Source organism: Muscardinus avellanarius, assembly GCF_963383645.1.
Source record: "Muscardinus avellanarius genome assembly, chromosome: 5".
NCBI classification, from domain to species: domain Eukaryota; kingdom Metazoa; phylum Chordata; class Mammalia; order Rodentia; family Gliridae; genus Muscardinus; species Muscardinus avellanarius.
The window spans coordinates 142,204,168-142,222,482 of NC_137790.1; the positions used below are offsets into that span (position 1 = coordinate 142,204,168).

The following is an 18,315-nucleotide window of genomic DNA, read 5'->3' on the forward strand; positions in this document are numbered from 1 at the left end:
GGCTGGCCCCGCCCCGCGCGCTGATTGGCGGAGCCGCCCTGCCCCGGGTGGCCCCGGGCGCCGCCTTCCGGCGCGTGGCGGCCTCGCTGCCCGGAGCTGTCCGCGCCCGCGGCGGCGAGCCATGGCGCGGTGGGATGCGGCGGGGTGAGTGCAGGGCGCGGCCCGGCCCCAGCCTGGGTCAGCTCGGAAGAGGAACCAGGTCCCGAGCAGTCATTTCCTTCCGCAACCCCCGGGCCGCCCTGACCTTTCCTGCGGCCGCCGCCCTGCAGCGGGGATGCGGGCGGGACCCGCGACCACCCGGCCCCGAGGGCTGCGCGCGGCCGCGGGGAGGGGAGGAGCGGAGCCCGCGCCGGCCAGCGCCGCCTCTGACGCGGCCGAGCTCCGGGCCCGCGGCCCGCGCTGGGGGAGGGCCAGGCGCAGGCCCCGCCTCCAGGCGCGCGTGCCGGGGAGAGGCGGGGAGCCCTTTAAAACCACCTGATCTCGGAGGAGGGAGAGGGGCTGCAAGATCTCCGCGAGCCGCGGTGCCAGGACTCTCGAAGACCTCCCTTGCACCCGCGGCCCCCTCCTCCAACCGGGACATCCAGGTCAGAGGCTCTTCCCAGCTGTGTTTCTGCTCGGAGGTGGGATCCTCTCCCCGGTCGGTCAGTCGGAGCTTCTCCCCAGCACAATTCCCCCAAGAGGTGAAAGCTTTTCCGATGCGCTCTCCTCCTCCTCGAGAAGACCCCTCCCCGCCGGGGTCTCTGGGGAGAGCTTTGTCCCAGGGCAGAGCCGCCCCTCGGTGAAAGCACTCCCCTAGGTCGGAGATTTCCCTTGATCAGAACTGGCCTGGCAGGCCAGGGCTTTGCTGGAAGGTCTGCACTCCCTCTAGGTGGGTCTGGTCCCTGAAAGCTCCCATCCCCGAGTGAGCGCTCTCCTACTTGGGGGAGGGGGAGAGCTTCCCTTTCCAGATGGGAGCCTCTCCCTCCAGGTAAGAACTAAAACCCCAAGAAAGAGCCTGCTCCCCAGAGTTCGCCGGGTGAGAGCCCTCCCTTGGCTTCCCAGACGAGGAGGCCCAGCTTATCTACGACTTGACCCTGGGCCTTCTTATCCGGAGGCCTGAGGCTTGGAGAGAGCACGCAGGTCCAGACCTCTGGTTGGTGTGCCCATCCCTCCCTGAGTGTGCTGTCAGCCAGCCAAGCTGGGCTCTTAAGCAGCTGGATGAGGACTCTAGGACTGGACAGAGATTGGCTCTGGGAGGGCAGAGGGGTGGGAGGAGGGGGCTAGGAGGAGCAGCCTGCCTGGCCCTGGACCTGGCCCTGGACCTGGCCCTGGACCTGGCCCGGTAGGCACTCCGGGCTGGGCAGCCACACCTAGGCTGGTTGTGCGGGTCGTGCTAATGCTCATCCCGCTATTCCTTCGTGAGGGACTTTGGCCCAGAAAGAGGTTTTCACCAGCCAAAGTTCAGGTACTGCTCCTGCCTGGGTGTGGACACAAGGTCCACCAGGACCAGTTGGGGGCTGGATCTGCCTTGATCTTGGGGCCTGGAAAAATTGAGCGTGCGACTCTGTGGCTCGGGGGAGTGTGGGGAGGTTGGACAAGGGCTCCTCCTGATCTCTGTGGTCTCACTACCCAGACCAAGGGACACGCAGGCACTGCTGTCTACAGCGCAGGCTATGGAGCTGCAGAGCCGAAACTACCACGTGGAGCGGCCCCCGCTGAACCAGGAGCAGCTGGAAGAGCTGGGGCGCCGCGGCTCAGTGTCCAAGAGCCTCCGGTGGCGAGCCTGGTTTCGGTAAAGCCTGGGGCAGGGGCCTGGGGACTCTGGCAGGACCTGGTAGCCCTGCCCTGACATGCAACGCTCCCTCCTCAGGTGCTCCCGCACACGGGCCCGTGCCCTTTTGCTCCAGTATCTCCCAGTCTTGGGGTGGCTGCCCCGCTATCCTGTGCGTGACTGGCTCCTGGGTGACCTGCTGTCTGGCCTGAGTGTGGCCATCATGCAGCTTCCACAGGGTGAGCCACTGGCCAGGCCCTGGAAACCCTGTGGTTTGTGAGATGTACAGCCTGCAGCCATGACTCTGACCTGAGGCCATGGCCCCGCTCCACTCTTTGAAACCCTCGCCTCCAAGCCTGCATTGTTACCGCTCTACCCCCAGGCCTGGCCTACGCCCTGCTGGCTGGACTGCCCCCTGTGTTCGGCCTCTACAGTTCCTTCTACCCTGTCTTCGTCTATTTCCTATTTGGAACTTCCCGGCACATCTCTGTGGGTGAGTGGAGTGAGACCTGCCCTTCTGGGAGGATGCCCATGACTCCCGTGGAGGCCAGAGTGAAGGAGGGCTGAGCAGGGCAGGGAAGCTTGGGGGAGAGGCTAGCATGGGTGCCAGGTCACAAGGAGGCCGGCCTATGGCTCATTCCTGGGGCAGGACCACCGGGTGAGGCACCTTGGAGCCCTGGATCCTGGAAGATGGGTCCGAGCGAGGGAGCTCAAGGGGCAGCCACGACAGGCCGTGACCCCTTCCCTAGTCCTTGGAGGGCCTCTGCGTCCCCAGGCCAGTGGTCCTGGGTAAGGCAAGGTTTGTAGTGCAGGCCAGCATTTCTAGCCGTCTTCCAGAGCTCATGAGCTCAGGGTTTGCTCCTGACCTTGGCCACACTCTTCCCTCTACATACTTAGCGTCAGGGTCTCTCTCAAGACCAAGGCTCTGGGGCAGGGCAGTGTCTCCTTCCCTTCAGACCCGCCTTGCCCTGTTCCTGCAGGGACCTTTGCTGTTATGTCTGTGATGGTGGGCAGTGTGACAGAATCCCTGGCCCCCGGGATTCAGGAGGGCGTAAACTCCACGGTGAACGAGACAGCCAGGGACGCCACCCGCGTACAGCTGGCCTCCACGCTTAGTGTCCTGGTCGGCCTCTTCCAGGTACGCAGGTCAGGAGTGTGTGGTGCCCCGGCCCCCAGGGCCCCTGCGCATCTGACCATCACCATCCCCTCTTGCTGTTCGCTAGTCCTGATTCTACTGCCCTGGCCACTGCAGGGCTCCCCTGACCGCTTCCCCACCCGCAGGTGGGGCTGGGCCTGGTGCACTTCGGCTTTGTGGTCAACTACCTGTCGGAGCCTCTGGTCCGTGGCTACACCACGGCTGCGGCTGTGCAGGTCTTCGTCTCGCAGCTCAAGTACGTGTTTGGCCTCAATCTCAACAGCTACTCTGGGCCACTGTCCCTCATCTATGTGAGTAAGGGTGGGAGGAGGGCGGGCAGCTGGGCCCGCCTTGACCTAGAGTGGCCTGTGACCCCGCCTCTCCTCAGATAGTGCTGGAGGTCTGCTGGAAGCTGCCCCACAGCGTGGTGGGCACCGTGGTCACTGCTCTGGCGGCGGGAGTGGTGCTCGCGATGGTGAAGCTGTTGAATGACAGGCTGCAGCGGCATCTGCCTCTGCCCATCCCCGGGGAGCTGCTCACGGTTTGGGCGCCCGGGAACCAACTGGGGGGGATGGGGAGACAGTGAAGTGGAGCCCTGCCTGGAGGGCCAGCTGGAGTGGCCACCGTGAGGGGTCCTGGGTATTGGGGTGCCACAGCAAAATGCCCCCGTGTTCGCTTCCTACGGCGTCTCCCCCTTCCCAGCATGGTGTCTCCCACCACCACCAACTCCGCACCCGTCAGAAGGTTTTGCCCCAGTGCCTCTCTCTCCCCCACGGCGGCCCCCCCGTGATTCTGTCCTCTCCTGCAGCTTATCGGGGCCACGGGCATCTCCTATGGTGTGGGCCTGAAGGACAGATTTGGGGTGGATGTCGTGGGCAACATACCCACAGGGTAAGCTCAGCCCCAGTCCAGGCAGGAAGGGTCATGCAGCCAGAGCCGGGACCTTCCTTTGACTTCCCTGCTGCCTCTTCCAGGCTGAGGCCCCCGGTGGCCCCCAGCCCCCAGTTGTTTGTGAAGCTCGTGGGCAATGCCTTTGCCATTGCTGTGGTTGGGTTCGCCATTGCCATCTCAATGGGGAAGATCTTCGCCCTGAGACACGGCTACCGGGTGGACAGCAACCAGGTCTGGGCACAGAACAGGGACAGAGGGGCCCTGCGCCTGGGAGGCGGGGGCCGGGCAGGGCTTGTGGGTGATGGGGATGGAGAGCAGGCGGTGTGCGCCATCGAGTGGGATGAGGTTGAGGAGCCATCAGCCTGGGCACTGTGGGACAGTGGCCGGGCTCCTCCGCCAAGTCTCCTGACAGCTGCGTTCCCCAGGAGCTGGTGGCTCTGGGCCTCAGCAACCTCATCGGGGGCATCTTCCAGTGCTTCCCCATAAGTTGCTCCATGTCTCGGAGCCTGGTGCAGGAGAGCTCGGGCGGCAACTCTCAGGTGGGCCTCTGGCATGGGCGCGGGGGTGCGTGTGCAGGCGTGCGCCCATAGCCTCCCGCGGTGCTCCAGCCCTGCTCGCCCGCCCTGCAGGTTGCCGGGGCTGTCTCTTCCCTCTTCATCCTCCTCATCATCCTCAAGCTTGGGGAGCTCTTCCAGGACCTGCCCAAGGTGAGCCCCCTTCAGGCCCAGGCCAGAGGCCGGGGTCCCCCCCGCAGCCTGCTCAGAGGAGGGCAGGCTCTCAAGGCTAAGGTCTTTGACTGAGATCTGGAGTTGGTTTGGGACTATGGTTGGGATGACTTTGAGGGTGCAGGCTTAGAACTTTTTCTGACAGTGTTAGGGTTGGGCATGTGGTTGTTTGGGGTCAGTCTGGGATAGCTTCTGGGTGCCTCTCAGCAGCCCTGGTGACCCCCCCCCCCAGGCCGTCCTGGCAGCCACCATCATCGTCAACCTCAAGGGCATGGTGATGCAGTTCACCGACATCTGCTCCCTCTGGAAGGCAAACCGCATGGACCTGGTGAGGGCCTGGGGCCGGGCCGGGGCCTCCCACCTGGCCGACCTCTAGACCCTCTGACCCGCCCCTTGTCTGCAGCTCATCTGGCTGGTGACCTTTGTGGCCACCATCCTGCTGAACCTGGACCTCGGCCTGGCGGTTGCAGTCGGCTTCTCGTTGCTCCTCGTGGTGGTCCGGACGCAGCTGTGAGTCAGCTGGTTCGGTCCCCATGCCTGCTGGCCAGGGAGGAAGCTGCAAGCTGGCCCCCCAGCTTCTCGCAGCTCAGGGTGGGGACCCGGGCTCCTGATGAGGCCCTCACGGCCCCTTTCTCTGCCTCCTCTCGGGCCTCCTGCCATCCACAGCCCCCACTACTCTGTCCTGGGGCAGGTGTCGGACACGGATGTTTATAGAGATGTGGCAGAATACTCAGAGGTGAGTGCGGGGCGGAGCAGGGCAGCGTGGTGGGGGCAGGCAGAGGAAGGGCCTTAGCAGTCCCGTGCGTGCTGGTGAGCACACTGGGAGCTGAGCACTGGGCTCTGGTCCATGGGATTTCAAGAGAGGAGGTCGGGTCTGTGGTCCCCAGTCAGGTATGAGAGACTGGGAAGGGATGGGGTGGTGGGTCCAGGGGCCTGGGAAGAGGATAGTCTTGGGGCCAGCCTCACAGCCCCACCCTGAGGGGTAGGCTCCTGGGGCACAGGAGGTGGGAAGCTGCTTCCTTACCTGATCAGAAAGTCTCCAGTCGTCTGTAAGCCCCTGGGAAGTCTCCAGTCAAATGCTGGGCACATAGGTTGGCGGTGGGAAACCCAGATAAGTCCAGCCGCTTGCACCCTGACCGCAGCCTCAAAGGCTGACAAAATGAGAGGTGGAACCGAGAAACCTGGGGCAGAGCGGGACACCGCGTGGCACGGCCAGGTGCCCTGGCTGTGTTCTGAAGGACTGGGGGCTGTGGACAGCGTGCTTGGGATGACAGCTTAGCGGGGTCTCTGTCTGCATAGGGAAAAACACAGGACCGGAGTCAGAGACCTGAGAGGGCTAAAAAGAGCCCAAATCTGGGTAGTGGCCAAGGGCAGGCGAGGTGGGGTGGCAAGGTCAAGGGTCCAGGCAGGGCTGGGGGCAGGATGAGGAGTCAGGAGGACGCTGCCGGCTCTTGGGGAGCTCTGGTGAGGGCGTGGCCCACTGGCTGGGCAGCGTCGGGGTGGCGGGCACTGTGCTCTAGGGGAGGAAAGACAGGCAGGAGATGCCCGAGCCCTGCCCCATCCGCAGGCCAAGGAGGTCCCAGGCGTGAAGGTCTTCCGCTCCTCGGCCACCCTGTACTTTGCCAATGCTGAGCTCTACAGTGACAGGCTGAAGCAGAAGGTAAGCGCGAGGCGCCCAGGGTGCCGGCGGCCCCCCGCCTCTCGCGAGCGCCAACCCCTTCCTCCGTCACCTGCAGTGTGGGGTGGACGTGGACCGCCTTGTCTCTCGGAAGAAGAAGCTGCTCAAGAAGCGGGAGCTGAAGCTGAAGCGCCAGCAGAAACAGGCAGGCCGGCGCCGCGGCCTTGGCCCCGCTGCTTCCCGCCTCCCCTGCCCCTCCCCGCCCTGCGCCCCCTCCTGCTCCCTCGCCTCGCTCCTGGTGGGCTCGCTCTCCCAGGTGGGCCGGTGGGCAGGGTGCAAGGTGGTCTTTATCCGCCCATCTCTTGCCAGTGACCATTTCTGTGGCTGTCCTCAGAATGGGTCAGAGCCCTGTGGCCTGCAGTGTGGCTGCCCCAGATCCCACCGCTTGGGCCCTGGCCCACGTGCCCAGAGCCAGCGGTCCACGAAGGCCCACCTGGCATGCCATCAGATGGCAGCCGGGATAGCTCTTTCCTGTCTCCCCTTTGTCCTGATCTAGGCCGCCTCTGCCAATGGCCCCTCGATTTCCATCAGCATCGACACCAATCTTGGAGACATCAAGAGCAGCGACAACGTGGAGGACTCCAAGGCCCAGGTGAGGCCGGAGGGGCGGGCGGCCTCGCCGCAGAGATGTGGGGCCCGCGTGTCTCGTGAAGAGGCCACTGATGCGCTCGGACACTGTGGGGAGACCTCGACTGATAGATTTCTGTTGAGGCTCTTCTATAATCTCAGGCCTCTATGAAAACCTTGAATTTATATAGCTACCGGGCCCCACAGTCCACGCTCATAGGTAGAGGGAAGGGCTGGAGTATATGGGAAAAGTATCAGGTCAAAGGTGATGCCAAGTCAGAGTGGTGGCACACACCTGTAGTCCTACTAAGGGGGAGGGTGAGATGGAGGACCTCAGATTTGAGGCCAGGCTCTGAAACTTGTCAAGACCCTGTTTCAAAAATAAATAAATAGAGCTGGGCGTGGTGGTGCACGCTTGTGATCCCAGCATTCAGGAGGCTGAGACAGGAGGATCACACAGGTTCAAAGCCAGCCTCAGATACTCAGTGAGGCCCTTTGCAACTCAGTGAGACCCTGTTTCAAAATAAAGTATAAAAAAATAGGACTGGGGGTGCAGTTCAAAGATAGAATGCCCCTGAGTTCCATCCCTAGTACCGCAAAAAATAAATAAAAATAAATAAATAAAAGAACTGGGATGTGGCTTGGAGGTAGAATGCCCCTGGGCTCAGTCCCCAGTACCAAACACACACAGAAAGGAGAGATGTTCTGTTAGAGGCTGGGACAGGGTGGGTACAAGGTGTCTGTGTGGGGCACAGGGGGATGTACCTGTCTGGCCCTGGGCCCCTCCCACTCTGCTGTAGCTGGCTGAGGATGGGACATGATCCCACAGACCCTCTGTCTTGTGCCCCTCTGTAGCCTGGCCCCAGGAGGTAACGGCAGTATGTCGGGTCTGAGGAAGCTGTCTCTGTCCCCACATGCCTGCCCTCCTCTGCATGTACACGTGGGTCCCCCACGTCTGTGTCCTCGTGTGCTGCACGTCTGACGGCGTGTGCCTGCAAGCCGTGTGCTTCTGTCTTGACCCCTCACAGGCTGCCTTCAGCCTGTCTGGTTCCCCTGCAGGTGAGCCCAGGAGGCAAGCCGGAGGCAGCAGCAGCTAGTGGTCAAGAAGGCGCCAAGGCCCCAGACGCGCCCACGCTGAAGTCCCTGGGCCTGCCTCATCCAGACTTCCACAGCCTCGTCCTGGACCTGAGCGCCCTCTCCTTTGTGGACACTGTGTGCATCAAGAACCTGAAGAACGTAGGTGCCTGCCGGAGGCCACGGCCCCCAAGCCTCCACACGGACCGCGCAGCTCGCCTTCTGGCGCCCCGAACCTCCCAAGCTCCCCTCCCTTCCCCAAGCCTGCCTGGGTGCCCTCTGAGTCCAGCCCCCTTTGCACCTGCAGATTTTCCGTGACTTCCGGGAGATCGAGGTGGAGGTGTACTTCGCCGCCTGCCACAGTGTGTTGGGGACGGGGGGACTGGCCCGGGAAGAGGGCGGGACTCTTGCCAAGGGGTCTGCCAGGCAGCATGAGGGAAAGTCTCTCTGAAGCTGGACGACAGCGCTCTCCAGGGAGGCAGCAGCCAAGCTTGGGGAACAACTGGGTGCCCACTGCAGCCGCAGGTGGGGTGGGTGCCTGGGGCCAGGGAGACCCGCTTCTTGTCTCGCTAGGCCCCGTGGTCACCCAGCTTGAGGCCGGGAACTTCTTCGACGCCTCCATCACCAAGCAGCACCTCTTCGTCTCTGTCCACGACGCCGTGACCTTTGCTCTCCAGCGCCCGAGGTCTGGCCCCCTCAGCCCTGTTCTGGTGAGCTCACTCCGGCCCATTGCGCTGGTGTTTGTTAATCTGTTGCTTGTCCCCACCCTGACCCCAACTCCTGGAGGTGCAGCTGCTGACCGGGGTCCTGCCCGCTGTGGCCCCACCTCCCTCCCCTCCTGCCTTTGGACGAGGGGTGGGCTGCTGTTCTGTGGGAAGGGATCAGTATGTGTCCTTTGGAAACACTGCAGCCTCCCCTCCTCTGCCCACTCAGGCCACCAAGCTCTGATGGTGCTACTCCCCACCAGAGACTGCCCACCTCTGGAGATTGGGACCGGGCGCCCTGGAGAAGCCCCCCGCCGCCGGCCGCCTCCAGGTGCACCCAGGAGCCCGTTGGCGAACACACACATGCAACTCAGGGACGGAGGTCCTGGGACTCCAAATTCAGTGCTATAGGCGCAGGACAGGGTACAGCATCAGAAGGAGCTGAGGTGTTTTCAGCCTCAGGAATAAAGATTTGTTTTTCCAACTCCGGGCTTGGCGTGGCTTGCTGGGGCTTGGCCTGGGGGTCATGTGGTCCGCAGCTTGGCTTCTGGCCCACCTGATGCTCCAGTGTAAAGGCTGGGTGGGGGGATTCAGGGAGGGGAGGGTCAGGCAGAGTATACAGAGCCAGGCTCAGGGTGGGGACACCAGGCTCAGGTTTCTCTCCAACACGCCAGGTGGCCCTTCCGGACTTTCCCTGGCTGGAAAATAGAATCAGAGCTGCTTCCCCGAATCATCAGTTCTCAAGGATACCTGATAAGCCACGGGGCAGAGTGGGCAGCAAGGCAGCCCCTGGGGTTCAGAGAGAACCCTGAGCACCCAGCTGAGGAAGACTAGTTGTGTGTGTTTGTTTGTTTATTTATTTATTTATTTATTTTGGTTACTGGGGATTGAACCCAAGGGTGCTCTGCCTCTGAGCTACACCCTTAGGTTATTTTTTGATTTGAAACAAGTTCTTGCTAGGTTGCTGCCGAGGCTGTCCTTGTTGACCTTCCTCAGCCTCCCACGTACTGGGATTACGGGCATGCGCCACCATGCCCAGCTTGCTCGTATATTTAAAAAGTAAGTGTGATCACTTGTCTGTTTGTATAATTAGATTGCTCAGCTTGGCAGAATACTCTCGGCCAAGAAGCGTGTGCTGATTTCTGCCATAAAGCGCCAACCTCCGGGCACGGGCCCACCGGGCAGGGTGGGTTGGTGGGAGTGGGGTGGGCACCAGGATCTTTCTGGACCTCAGGTGCTCCTGATCAGCAGAGGAGTACTTGCCTCCTGGGCTGCTCTGTGAGTATTAAGTGAGCAAATATTGGGAAATGCTTCAATGGTGCCGGGCTCAAGTCACCTGCTCAGCACACGTGAGCACCGCCATTCAGCAGCTCTGCTGACCCGACGCCAGGCTGGGCCCTGGGCACGGTCCCATGGTGGACAGAGGCTTCCCTGTCCTCCAGATCTCCGAGACACCCTTGGCCAGCCCTATTTTTATCCTGGCCCGTGTCGGTGCCTGGCACTCTGTTTACAAACCATCTGTCCTTCCCCAGAACCACAGCCCCAGGAGTCGGGGCATCTTGGCTGCCGCGTCATTCTGGCACCAGGAACACTGGTTGCTCAGTAAATATTGCTGCACAGGTTTTGAGTGCTGGAGTTAGAGGCAGACCGCAAGTAAGAAATGGCCGTTATGAGCTCTTTCAAGGGAACAATGCAGGGTCACGGCAGGGGACTGCTGCCCCAGACAGTTGACTGGACAAGGGAGGGAGGCTCGGGGAGTGGGTGCCATGAACCCTGGAGGGGAGCTGCTCCTGGCCTGGGTCCGTCCGTGGGGAGGCCTGCCCCGGGCTGGCACCTACTCTGAGCCCGCAGCTTCAGGCGTCCCTCACGGTGAAGGCTCTGCGGTCCTGAGCCTGCTGGCTCTGCGAGGCCTTCGGGGCCAACCTAAGGGTGTTTAGATTCTGCAGGGATGGGACTGGGGTCCAAGGTGTTCCTCAGCCTGCCGTCTCCCCAGCCCAGCGGCCTGCTGGAACCTGCTGGCTCGTAGAGCCGCTTGCTCTGGGGGAGGGGTGCTGGTTGCCGGGCGCCCGGGTTCCGCCTTGGCAGTGGTCGCAGCCATGCCCCACGCCCTGTGCTTCCTGCCCTCGCTCCTCCTGCTCACAGTGCCTGCCCTCACCCACGCCTGGTCGCGGCCCCTCTGGTACCAGGTGGGCTTGGACCTGCAGCCTTGGGGGTGCCAGCCAGACAGCCTGGAGGCTTGCAGGAGCAGCCTGGGCTGCCCTGGCTATTGGATGGACCTAGGAAGGAGCCGTATCTACCCCTTGGCCGGGGTCACGATCACCACCACCATGATGCTGGTGATCAGCCATGCCCTGCGGCAGCGATGGCGTTCACGGGGTGCCAAGGGCCAGGTGAGCACTGCAGCCCACCCCAGGCTCCTGCTTCACCCAGCCCTCCTGCTCCAGCCTGCCTGTGGCCCGTGGGCCTAACGTCCCTGTATCCATGCTGACTGGCCTGACACTGTGGCCAGCACACTGCTGCACCTGCCCCCCTAAGTGCCCCATTCCTCCTGCAGCCCCCGTGGGCCCCATGGGCACCCCCGCCACGGCAGACCCTCAGAATACTTCCTCTCTGGGCCCTGCACACAGCCCTGCCCCACCCACCCTCCATACCCACCACCCATGCTGTCTGTCACTGGCCCTCTTCTCAGCACCCTCAGGTGGCGCCTGGGCCCTGTGGCCCCTGGAAGCGGCGGGCCACCATCTCTGACCGCGCTCTGCTGCACGGGGTCCTGCACATGCTGGACGCCCTCCTGGTCCACATTGAGTGCCACCTGCAGCATCTGGCCACCCAGCAGCGAGTCCAAATAAAGGGAACTCCCGCCCCGTTGGGGTGAACCGATGCATGCTTCTCTGCCTGATGCCCAGCCAGGTGGGGATCGCCTGAGGCCCCAGGCCCACACTCGGTTCCTCTGGACTTCTGGGGCCAGCTGGCTGGAGGCCCCAGTGCCCAGGCTGGGTGGGCAGGTAGGCCCCGGCAAGCTCACAGGTGTCATTTTCCCTACCCACTGGCCCTCCCCAAGCATCCCACCCACAGACAGCCCTCCCTGTGGCTGGAGAAGACGGCCAGAGGGGGTGAAGCAGAGGGTGCTCCAAGCAGAGGCCGAAGTCTGACCAGAGCCAGGAGCTGTGTTTGCTACTCTGGCATGTTGGCAAAGTGGGTAGCGACCAGTAGCGTAGGGCTTCAGGTGCCAAGGGAGAGTCCTGCACAGGAAAGGCCTGGTCTACCGGGAGAAAGGCGGGGCGGCCATGAGGCCCAGGCGCATCTGACAGGCCCCAGTCACTATGAGGCAGCACCCATTCTTTTTTTTTTTTTTTATGTATGGATTTGTGTGTGTGTTACTGAGAATTGAACCCAGGGGCATTCTGCCTCTGAGCTGCACCCCCAGCCCTATTTGTTAGTTTGAAACAGTTTCACTGCATCTCTGAGGGCTGTGTTAAGTTGCTGAGGCTGGCCACAAATCTGTGATCCTCCTGCCTCAGCCTCCCAAGCACTGGTTATATTTTGCAACTGATTCTCACTAAATTGCCAAGGGTCTCGCTTAACTGCTGAGGCTGGCCTCAAACCTGCAATCCTCCTGTCTCCGCCTCCCACTACAGGCATGCACCACCATGCCCTGTGGGGAGCTAGCTTTATGACTTTAGCACTGCCACTAGAACGGCAGGCTCTGGTTTCCTTCTTCCCTGGTCTTCCAGGGCCCTCTCAGGGCTTACTGTTCTGAAACTCCTTAGAGGTAGCAGCCACTCCCCAGGTCCCTGGCTCCTGCCCAGGCCCCCACCTTCACTCACCTCCCAGCTCAGACCAACACCCCAACCAGGAGTCAGGTAGGCAGCCGGCTGCCTTTGTTTTGTTTATTTGGTTTTGTTTTCTTGGGATGGGAGGGATGGAACCCAGGAGCATTCTACCTATGAACTACACACCCAGCCTTTTTATTTTTATTTATTTACCTATTTCTTTTTGAGGTCCTGGGGATGGAAACTAGGGGCATTCTATCTCCAAGCTACACCCCCATCCCTAATTTTTATTCTTTTTGGTGGTACTGGAGATGGAACCCTTCTACCTCCAGGCTATAGTCCCAGACCTATTTTTTATTTTATTTGGAAACAGGGTCTCTTAAGCCAGCAAGGCTGGCTTCGAACCTGCACGATCCTCCTGTCTCCCTCCCAAGCGCGGGGGTTACAAATGTGCGCCACCACACCCGGCTATTCTTTATTTTGAAACAGGGTCTCACTGAGTTGCAAAGGGCCTCCCTGAGTAGCTGAGGCTATCTGCGAACCACCATCCTCCTGTCTCAGCCTCCCAAATGCTGGGATTATAAACCCCGTGAACTCTACCTAAAATTTTTCTTCTATTCTACCTTATCAGTCTCACTAGATTGCTGAGGTTTGCCTTGAGCCTGCAATCCCGACTCAGCCTCCTAGGTACAGAGATTACAGGTGTGCATGCCACACCCAGTGCAGGCTTGTGTAGTGGTTGTTGATAGGAAAGTTATTTTTACCTCCTAACCTGTTACTGATGGTGTCACAGAAGTGTTCTGGATTGCTGTCAGATTTGGAAACACGCCTTCACAGGGGAGTAGGAAGATTTGGAAGGCTGTTCTGTGAGGGGCTCCTCGGCCGGGCTGGCTCTTGCTGCTCTCAGGGGCAGGAGCTCCTAGACGCTGCATTCCCGTGTATTGTTCCTGTTCAGCTGACCTTATGCAGGAGTGGCGCACACCTCATAAACATGTGCCTGGGAACCCAAGGCAGTGTGTCCTGTGGTGGGCCTGGAGAGTGTGGCCCAGGCTCCCCCAAGGAAGGCCAGCTGCTGGGGACCCAGGCCGAGCCTAGAGAGCACCTCGCTGCCCCAGTCCCTCCCAGGGCACTCCCTGGTAAATATCTTGCATTCTAGTCTTCCCGGCTCCCCAGAGTACCCAACCTAGGACTGTCCCCAACCCGCCATGCCCTTGACTGCACCCCAAAGCACGCAGCCTAAGTGAACGCAGCTGGCCCAGTCCTGAAAGTGAAGGAACAAAAGCCAATGAGGTCCACTTCTGCATTCCACAAGCTTTTGTTTTTATGTTTGGTTTCTTTTGGTACTGGGGATCACACCCAGGGGCATTCTATCTCCAAACTACACCCAGCCCTTTACACCTTTTTTTGGTATTGGTGCTGGGAATTGAACCCAGAGGCAATTCTGAGCTACATTCTCATATTCTCATTCTTTTTTTTTTTTTTTTTCAATACTGAGGATTGAACCCAGAGGCATTCTACCTCCAAACTACATCCCCAGCCACCCATTTTTTTTTTTTCTTTGCAGTACCAGGAATGGAACCCAGGGGCATTCTACCACCAAACTATACCCCAACCCTATTTTTTTTTTTTTTTTTTTTTTTTTTTTGCGGGTCTGATGATGGAACCCAGGGACATTTGACCTCCGAGCTACACCCTCTGCCCAATGTTTTATTCTTTATTTTGAAACAGGGTCTCACTAAGTTGTGGAGGGCCTCACTAAAGTAGCTGAGGCTGTCTGTAAACCACAATCCTCCGGTCTCAGCCTCCCAAATGCTGGGATTACAAGCGTGCATTACCACGCCCACTCCCTTTTTTTTTTTTTTTTTGGTGGTACTGGGGGGTGGAACCCAGAGGCTTTCTACCTCCGGGCTATACTCCCAGACCCATTTTATATTTTATTTGGAAACAGGGTCTCACTTAAGTTGCTGAGAACCTCACTTAAGTAGCTGAGGCTGGCTTCGAACCTTTATTTTGAAATAGAGTCTTACTAAGTAGCTGAGGTTGGCCATGAATCTGCGATCCTCCTGTCTCAGCCTACAAGTACTGCAATGACAAGTATGCACCACCACGCCCGGCCCCCACAGGCACCGTAACACACAGGTTCTGGGGATTAGGATGTGCACATCTTCGAGGGGCCATTACTGTGCCTACCACACTCCGTTCATCCCAGGCTCTCCCCGCCGCTCTCCTGAGCATCTTCTCTTGGAATCCTGAGCACTCTGGCTCCTGGAACAGGTGGGGCTGGAGGCAGAACACCCCTGGCTGCAATCCTCAGTACACACACACACACACACACACACACACACACACACACACACACACACGGCAGAGCAGGAACACACCATGTCCCTGAATGACTGCTCTCTGTTCTGAAAAACTTAGCCAAGTTAAAGAAAAAGTGAGAGCAAGCCTGGCCAGATAGTCCAGTTACATATTATCTTTAAGGACACCACTTTGTCTCACACACTGGGAACTAGGGCGAGTTAGTATTCTCTGTAGAAAGAAGCTATTTTTTTTCTTTTTTCCTTTTGGTACTGGGAATGCACCTAGGGGCATTCTACCTCTGATCTACCCCCTAGGTTGATGAGAACTCTGCTGAATTGCAGAGGTTGGTATGGAACCTATGACCCTCCTGTCTTAGTCTGGGATTACAGGCCTGTACCACCATGCCCAGTTTTGCTGTAACAAATCCCCAAAGTGTAGATTTGGGGTTGGAACTGGGCAGTGGGCAGAGGCTAGAAAAGTACTGAGAAGTACATGAGAAAAAGCCATGCCTGCCGGGCAGAGCGCACGCCTGCAATCCCAGAAGTACATGAGAAGAAGCCACGCCTGCCGGGCGGAGCGCACGCCTGCAGTCCCAGAACTTGGAAGTCTGCATAGGAGAGGTTCCCAGCCAGAGTCAGCAATTTAGTAAGACTCTTAGAAACCTAGCAAGGCCCTGTTTCAAAATACAAAATAAAACAGGTTTGAAGGTGTAGCTTGGATCAAATTCCCCTGGGCTCAATCCCCAGTACTACAAAAAGAAAGGGGAAAAAAGAAAGAAAGAAAAAGAAAGAAAAAGAGAAAGAGAAAGGGCCAAGCTTGTCTTTAACTGTTTTTTAAGATTGCCTTCAAGCTGGGTGTGGTGGCTCAAGCTTGTAATCCCAGTGCTTGGGAGGCTGAGATAAGAGGATCTCACAGGTTCAAAGCCAGCCTCAGCTACTGAGTGAGGTTATCAGCAACTTAGTGAGACCCTGTTTCCAGATAAAGAATAAAATAGGTCTGGGAGTATAGCCTGGAGGTAGAAAGCCTCTGAGTTCCACACCCAGTACCATCAAAAAATAAATAAATAAAAATTAAAAATAAAAATAAAAAATAATAGGGCTGGAGGTGTAGCTTGGAGGTCGAATTCCCTGGGTTCCACCCCCAGTACTGAAATTAAAAAAAAAAAAAAAGGCCAGGGTTGTGGCTTAGAGGTTGAAGGCCCCTGGGGTCAATCCCCAGTACCCACAGCCAGTGTGGCAGCACATGTTTGTAATCTCCGTACTTGAGAGGCAGAGACAGGAAGATCCCAGGTTCAAGGACAGTCTCAGCAAGTAATGAGACGTTCATCAATTTAGACTCTGTTTCAAAATTAAAATAGGAGCCGGTGTAGTGGCGCACGCTTGTAATCCCAGCATTCGGGAGGCTGAGACCAGAGGATCGCAGTTCGTGGACAGCCTGAGCTACTTAGTGAGGCTCTCTGCAGCTCAGTGAGACCTGGTTTCAAAATAAATAATAATAAAAAAAAATATGGCAAGGGTTTTATCTCAGAGGTCAAATGCCCCTGGGTTCCATCCCCAAACCCATACACACACACAAAAGGGCTGGGGGTGAAGTTCAGAGGTAGAATGTCTCTGGGCTCAATCCCCAGTGCCACAAAAATAAATAAATAAATAAATAAATGTCAGTACCACAAAAAAACTAGTCCTGAGAATATTAATAAAAAGATTGTGTAGCTGGAGGCGGAGACAGGAGGATCTCACAGGTTCAAAGCCAGCCGGGCTGTCCTTTTTTTTTTTTTTTTTTGTGGTGGTACTAGGGGTGGAACCCAGGGGCTTTCTACCTCTGGGCTACACTCCCAGACCTATTTTATATTTTCTTTGGAAACAGGGTCTCACTAAGTTGGTGAGAGCCTCACTAAGTAGCTGAGGCTGTCCGCAAACCCATAATCCTCCCGTCTCAGCCTCCCAACGCTGCGGTTACAAGTGTGCACCACCATGCCCTGCTTTCCTTTCTTTCTTTTTTCTTTGTTTTCTTTTCTTGCTTTCTTTCTTCCTTTTTCTTTCCTTCTTTTTTTTCTATCTTCCTTTGTATTACTGAACCCAGGGGCATTCTTCCAGCTCTATTTTATTTTATTTTATATTTTATTTTATTTTATTTTATTTTTATCTTTGTGGTACTGGGAATGGCACCCAGGGGGCCTTCTACTTCTGGGCTATACCCCAAGACCTATTTTATGTTTTTGTTTGGAATCAGGGTCTTGCTAAGTTGCTGACAGCCTCATTGAGTTGCAGAGGCTGTCCTCAAACCTGAGATATTCCTATCTCATCCTCCCAAGTACTGAAATTGCAAGTGTTCACCACCATGCCTGGCGTGTGTGTGTGTGTGTGTGTGTGTGTGTGTGTGTGTGTGTGTGTGTGTGTGTTATTGGAAATTGAACCCAGGGCCTTCTACCTCTTAGCTACACTCCCAGCCCTGTGTTGCTGAGGCTGGTCAAACCTGTGATCCTCCTGTGTCAGTATTAGAGTCATGCGGCACTGCACCTAGCTAGGAGATAGAAATTTTATTTTATTTTATTTTATTGGTGGTACTGGGGTTCCTGGAAGCCCTTCTACCTCGGGGCTACACTCCCAGACCTATTTTATACTTTTTATTTGGAAACAGGGTCTCTTAAGCCAGCGCGGCTGACTTCGAACCTGTGTGATCCTCCTGTCTCCGCCTCCCAAGCACGGGGATTACAAGCATGCGCCACCACGCCTGCAGAAGTTTTAAAAAGAACCAAGCAGCGGGCGTGGTGGCGCAGGCTGTTAACTCCAGCATTTGGGAGGCTGAGACAGGAGGATCGCGGTTTGCAGACAGCCTCAACTGCTACTTAGTGAGGCCCTTTGCAACTCAGTGAGACCCTGTTTCAAAATAAAGATTAAAAAAAATAGAGCTTGGGGTGTAGCTCGGAGGTAGAATGCCCCTGAGTTCCATCCCCACTACTGGAAAAAAAAGAAAGAAAAGAAAAGAAAAAAGAAACCAAACAGATGCTGGAGCTGAGGTGTATACTAATTGAAATGAAAAATTTACTAGAAGGTTCCATAGCAGATTGGAATGGGCAGAAGGAAGAATTGGTGAACTTTAAGAAAAGACAACTATAATTATCCAATCTGAGTATCAATAAGAAAAAAGCCGGGCGTGGTGGGGCACAGTTGTAATCCCTGCGCTTGGGAGGCTGAGACAGGAGGATCTCGCAGGTTCGAAGCCAGCCTCAGCTACTTAGTGAGGCTCTCAGCAGCTTAGTGAGACCCTGTTTCCAAATAAAATATAAAATAGGTCTGGGAGTATAGCCCGGAGGTAGAAAAGCCCCTGGGTTCCACCCCAGTACCACACACACACTAATAATAATAATTTTTTTTTTTTTGGTGGTACTGGGGTTCCTGGAAGCCCTTCTACCTCCGGGCTACACTCCCAGACCTATTTTTACATTTTCATTTTGGAAACAGGGTCTCCTAAGCCAGTGTGTGCGGCTGGCTCCGACCCTGCGCGATCCTCCTGTCTCCGCCTCCCAAGCGTGGGGATTACAAGCGTGCGCCACCACGCCCGGCTATAATAATAATTTTAAATTTAAAAAAATAAGAAAAAGAATGTGGGAAGCTGAACAGATCTTGAAGGAGCTGTGGACACCTTCAAGCAAGATGTGTGCACTGTGGGAATTCTAGGAGGAGAATAAAGAAGGGGAAGAAAAAGATATTT

At 57.4% G+C, this 18,315-nt stretch overlaps 2 protein-coding genes across 2 annotated transcripts; both read left to right on the top strand.

Annotated features, from left to right (window-relative positions):
• Positions 1–1,619: 1,619 nt before the first annotated feature.
• Positions 1,620–10,550, top strand: SLC26A6 (solute carrier family 26 member 6; the record flags this gene model as incomplete). Its single annotated transcript, XM_080696663.1, has 20 exons — positions 1,620–1,771; positions 1,850–1,989; positions 2,133–2,243; positions 2,731–2,888; positions 3,032–3,196; positions 3,274–3,426; positions 3,694–3,776; positions 3,860–4,007; positions 4,202–4,315; positions 4,406–4,483; positions 4,734–4,829; positions 4,905–5,011; positions 5,168–5,237; positions 6,069–6,161; positions 6,238–6,339; positions 6,676–6,771; positions 7,806–7,982; positions 8,128–8,182; positions 8,394–8,675; positions 10,471–10,550. Exons 1-20 carry the CDS (start codon positions 1,653–1,655, stop codon positions 10,548–10,550), a joined length of 2,427 nt encoding a protein of 808 aa, XP_080552789.1. The 5' UTR covers positions 1,620–1,652.
• Positions 10,551–10,620: 70 nt separating this feature from the next.
• Positions 10,621–11,399, top strand: TMEM89 (transmembrane protein 89; the record flags this gene model as incomplete). Its single annotated transcript, XM_080695560.1, has 2 exons — positions 10,621–10,914; positions 11,214–11,399. 2 exons carry the CDS (start codon positions 10,621–10,623, stop codon positions 11,397–11,399), a joined length of 480 nt encoding a protein of 159 aa, XP_080551686.1.
• Between the last annotated feature and the right edge of the window lie 6,916 nt (positions 11,400–18,315).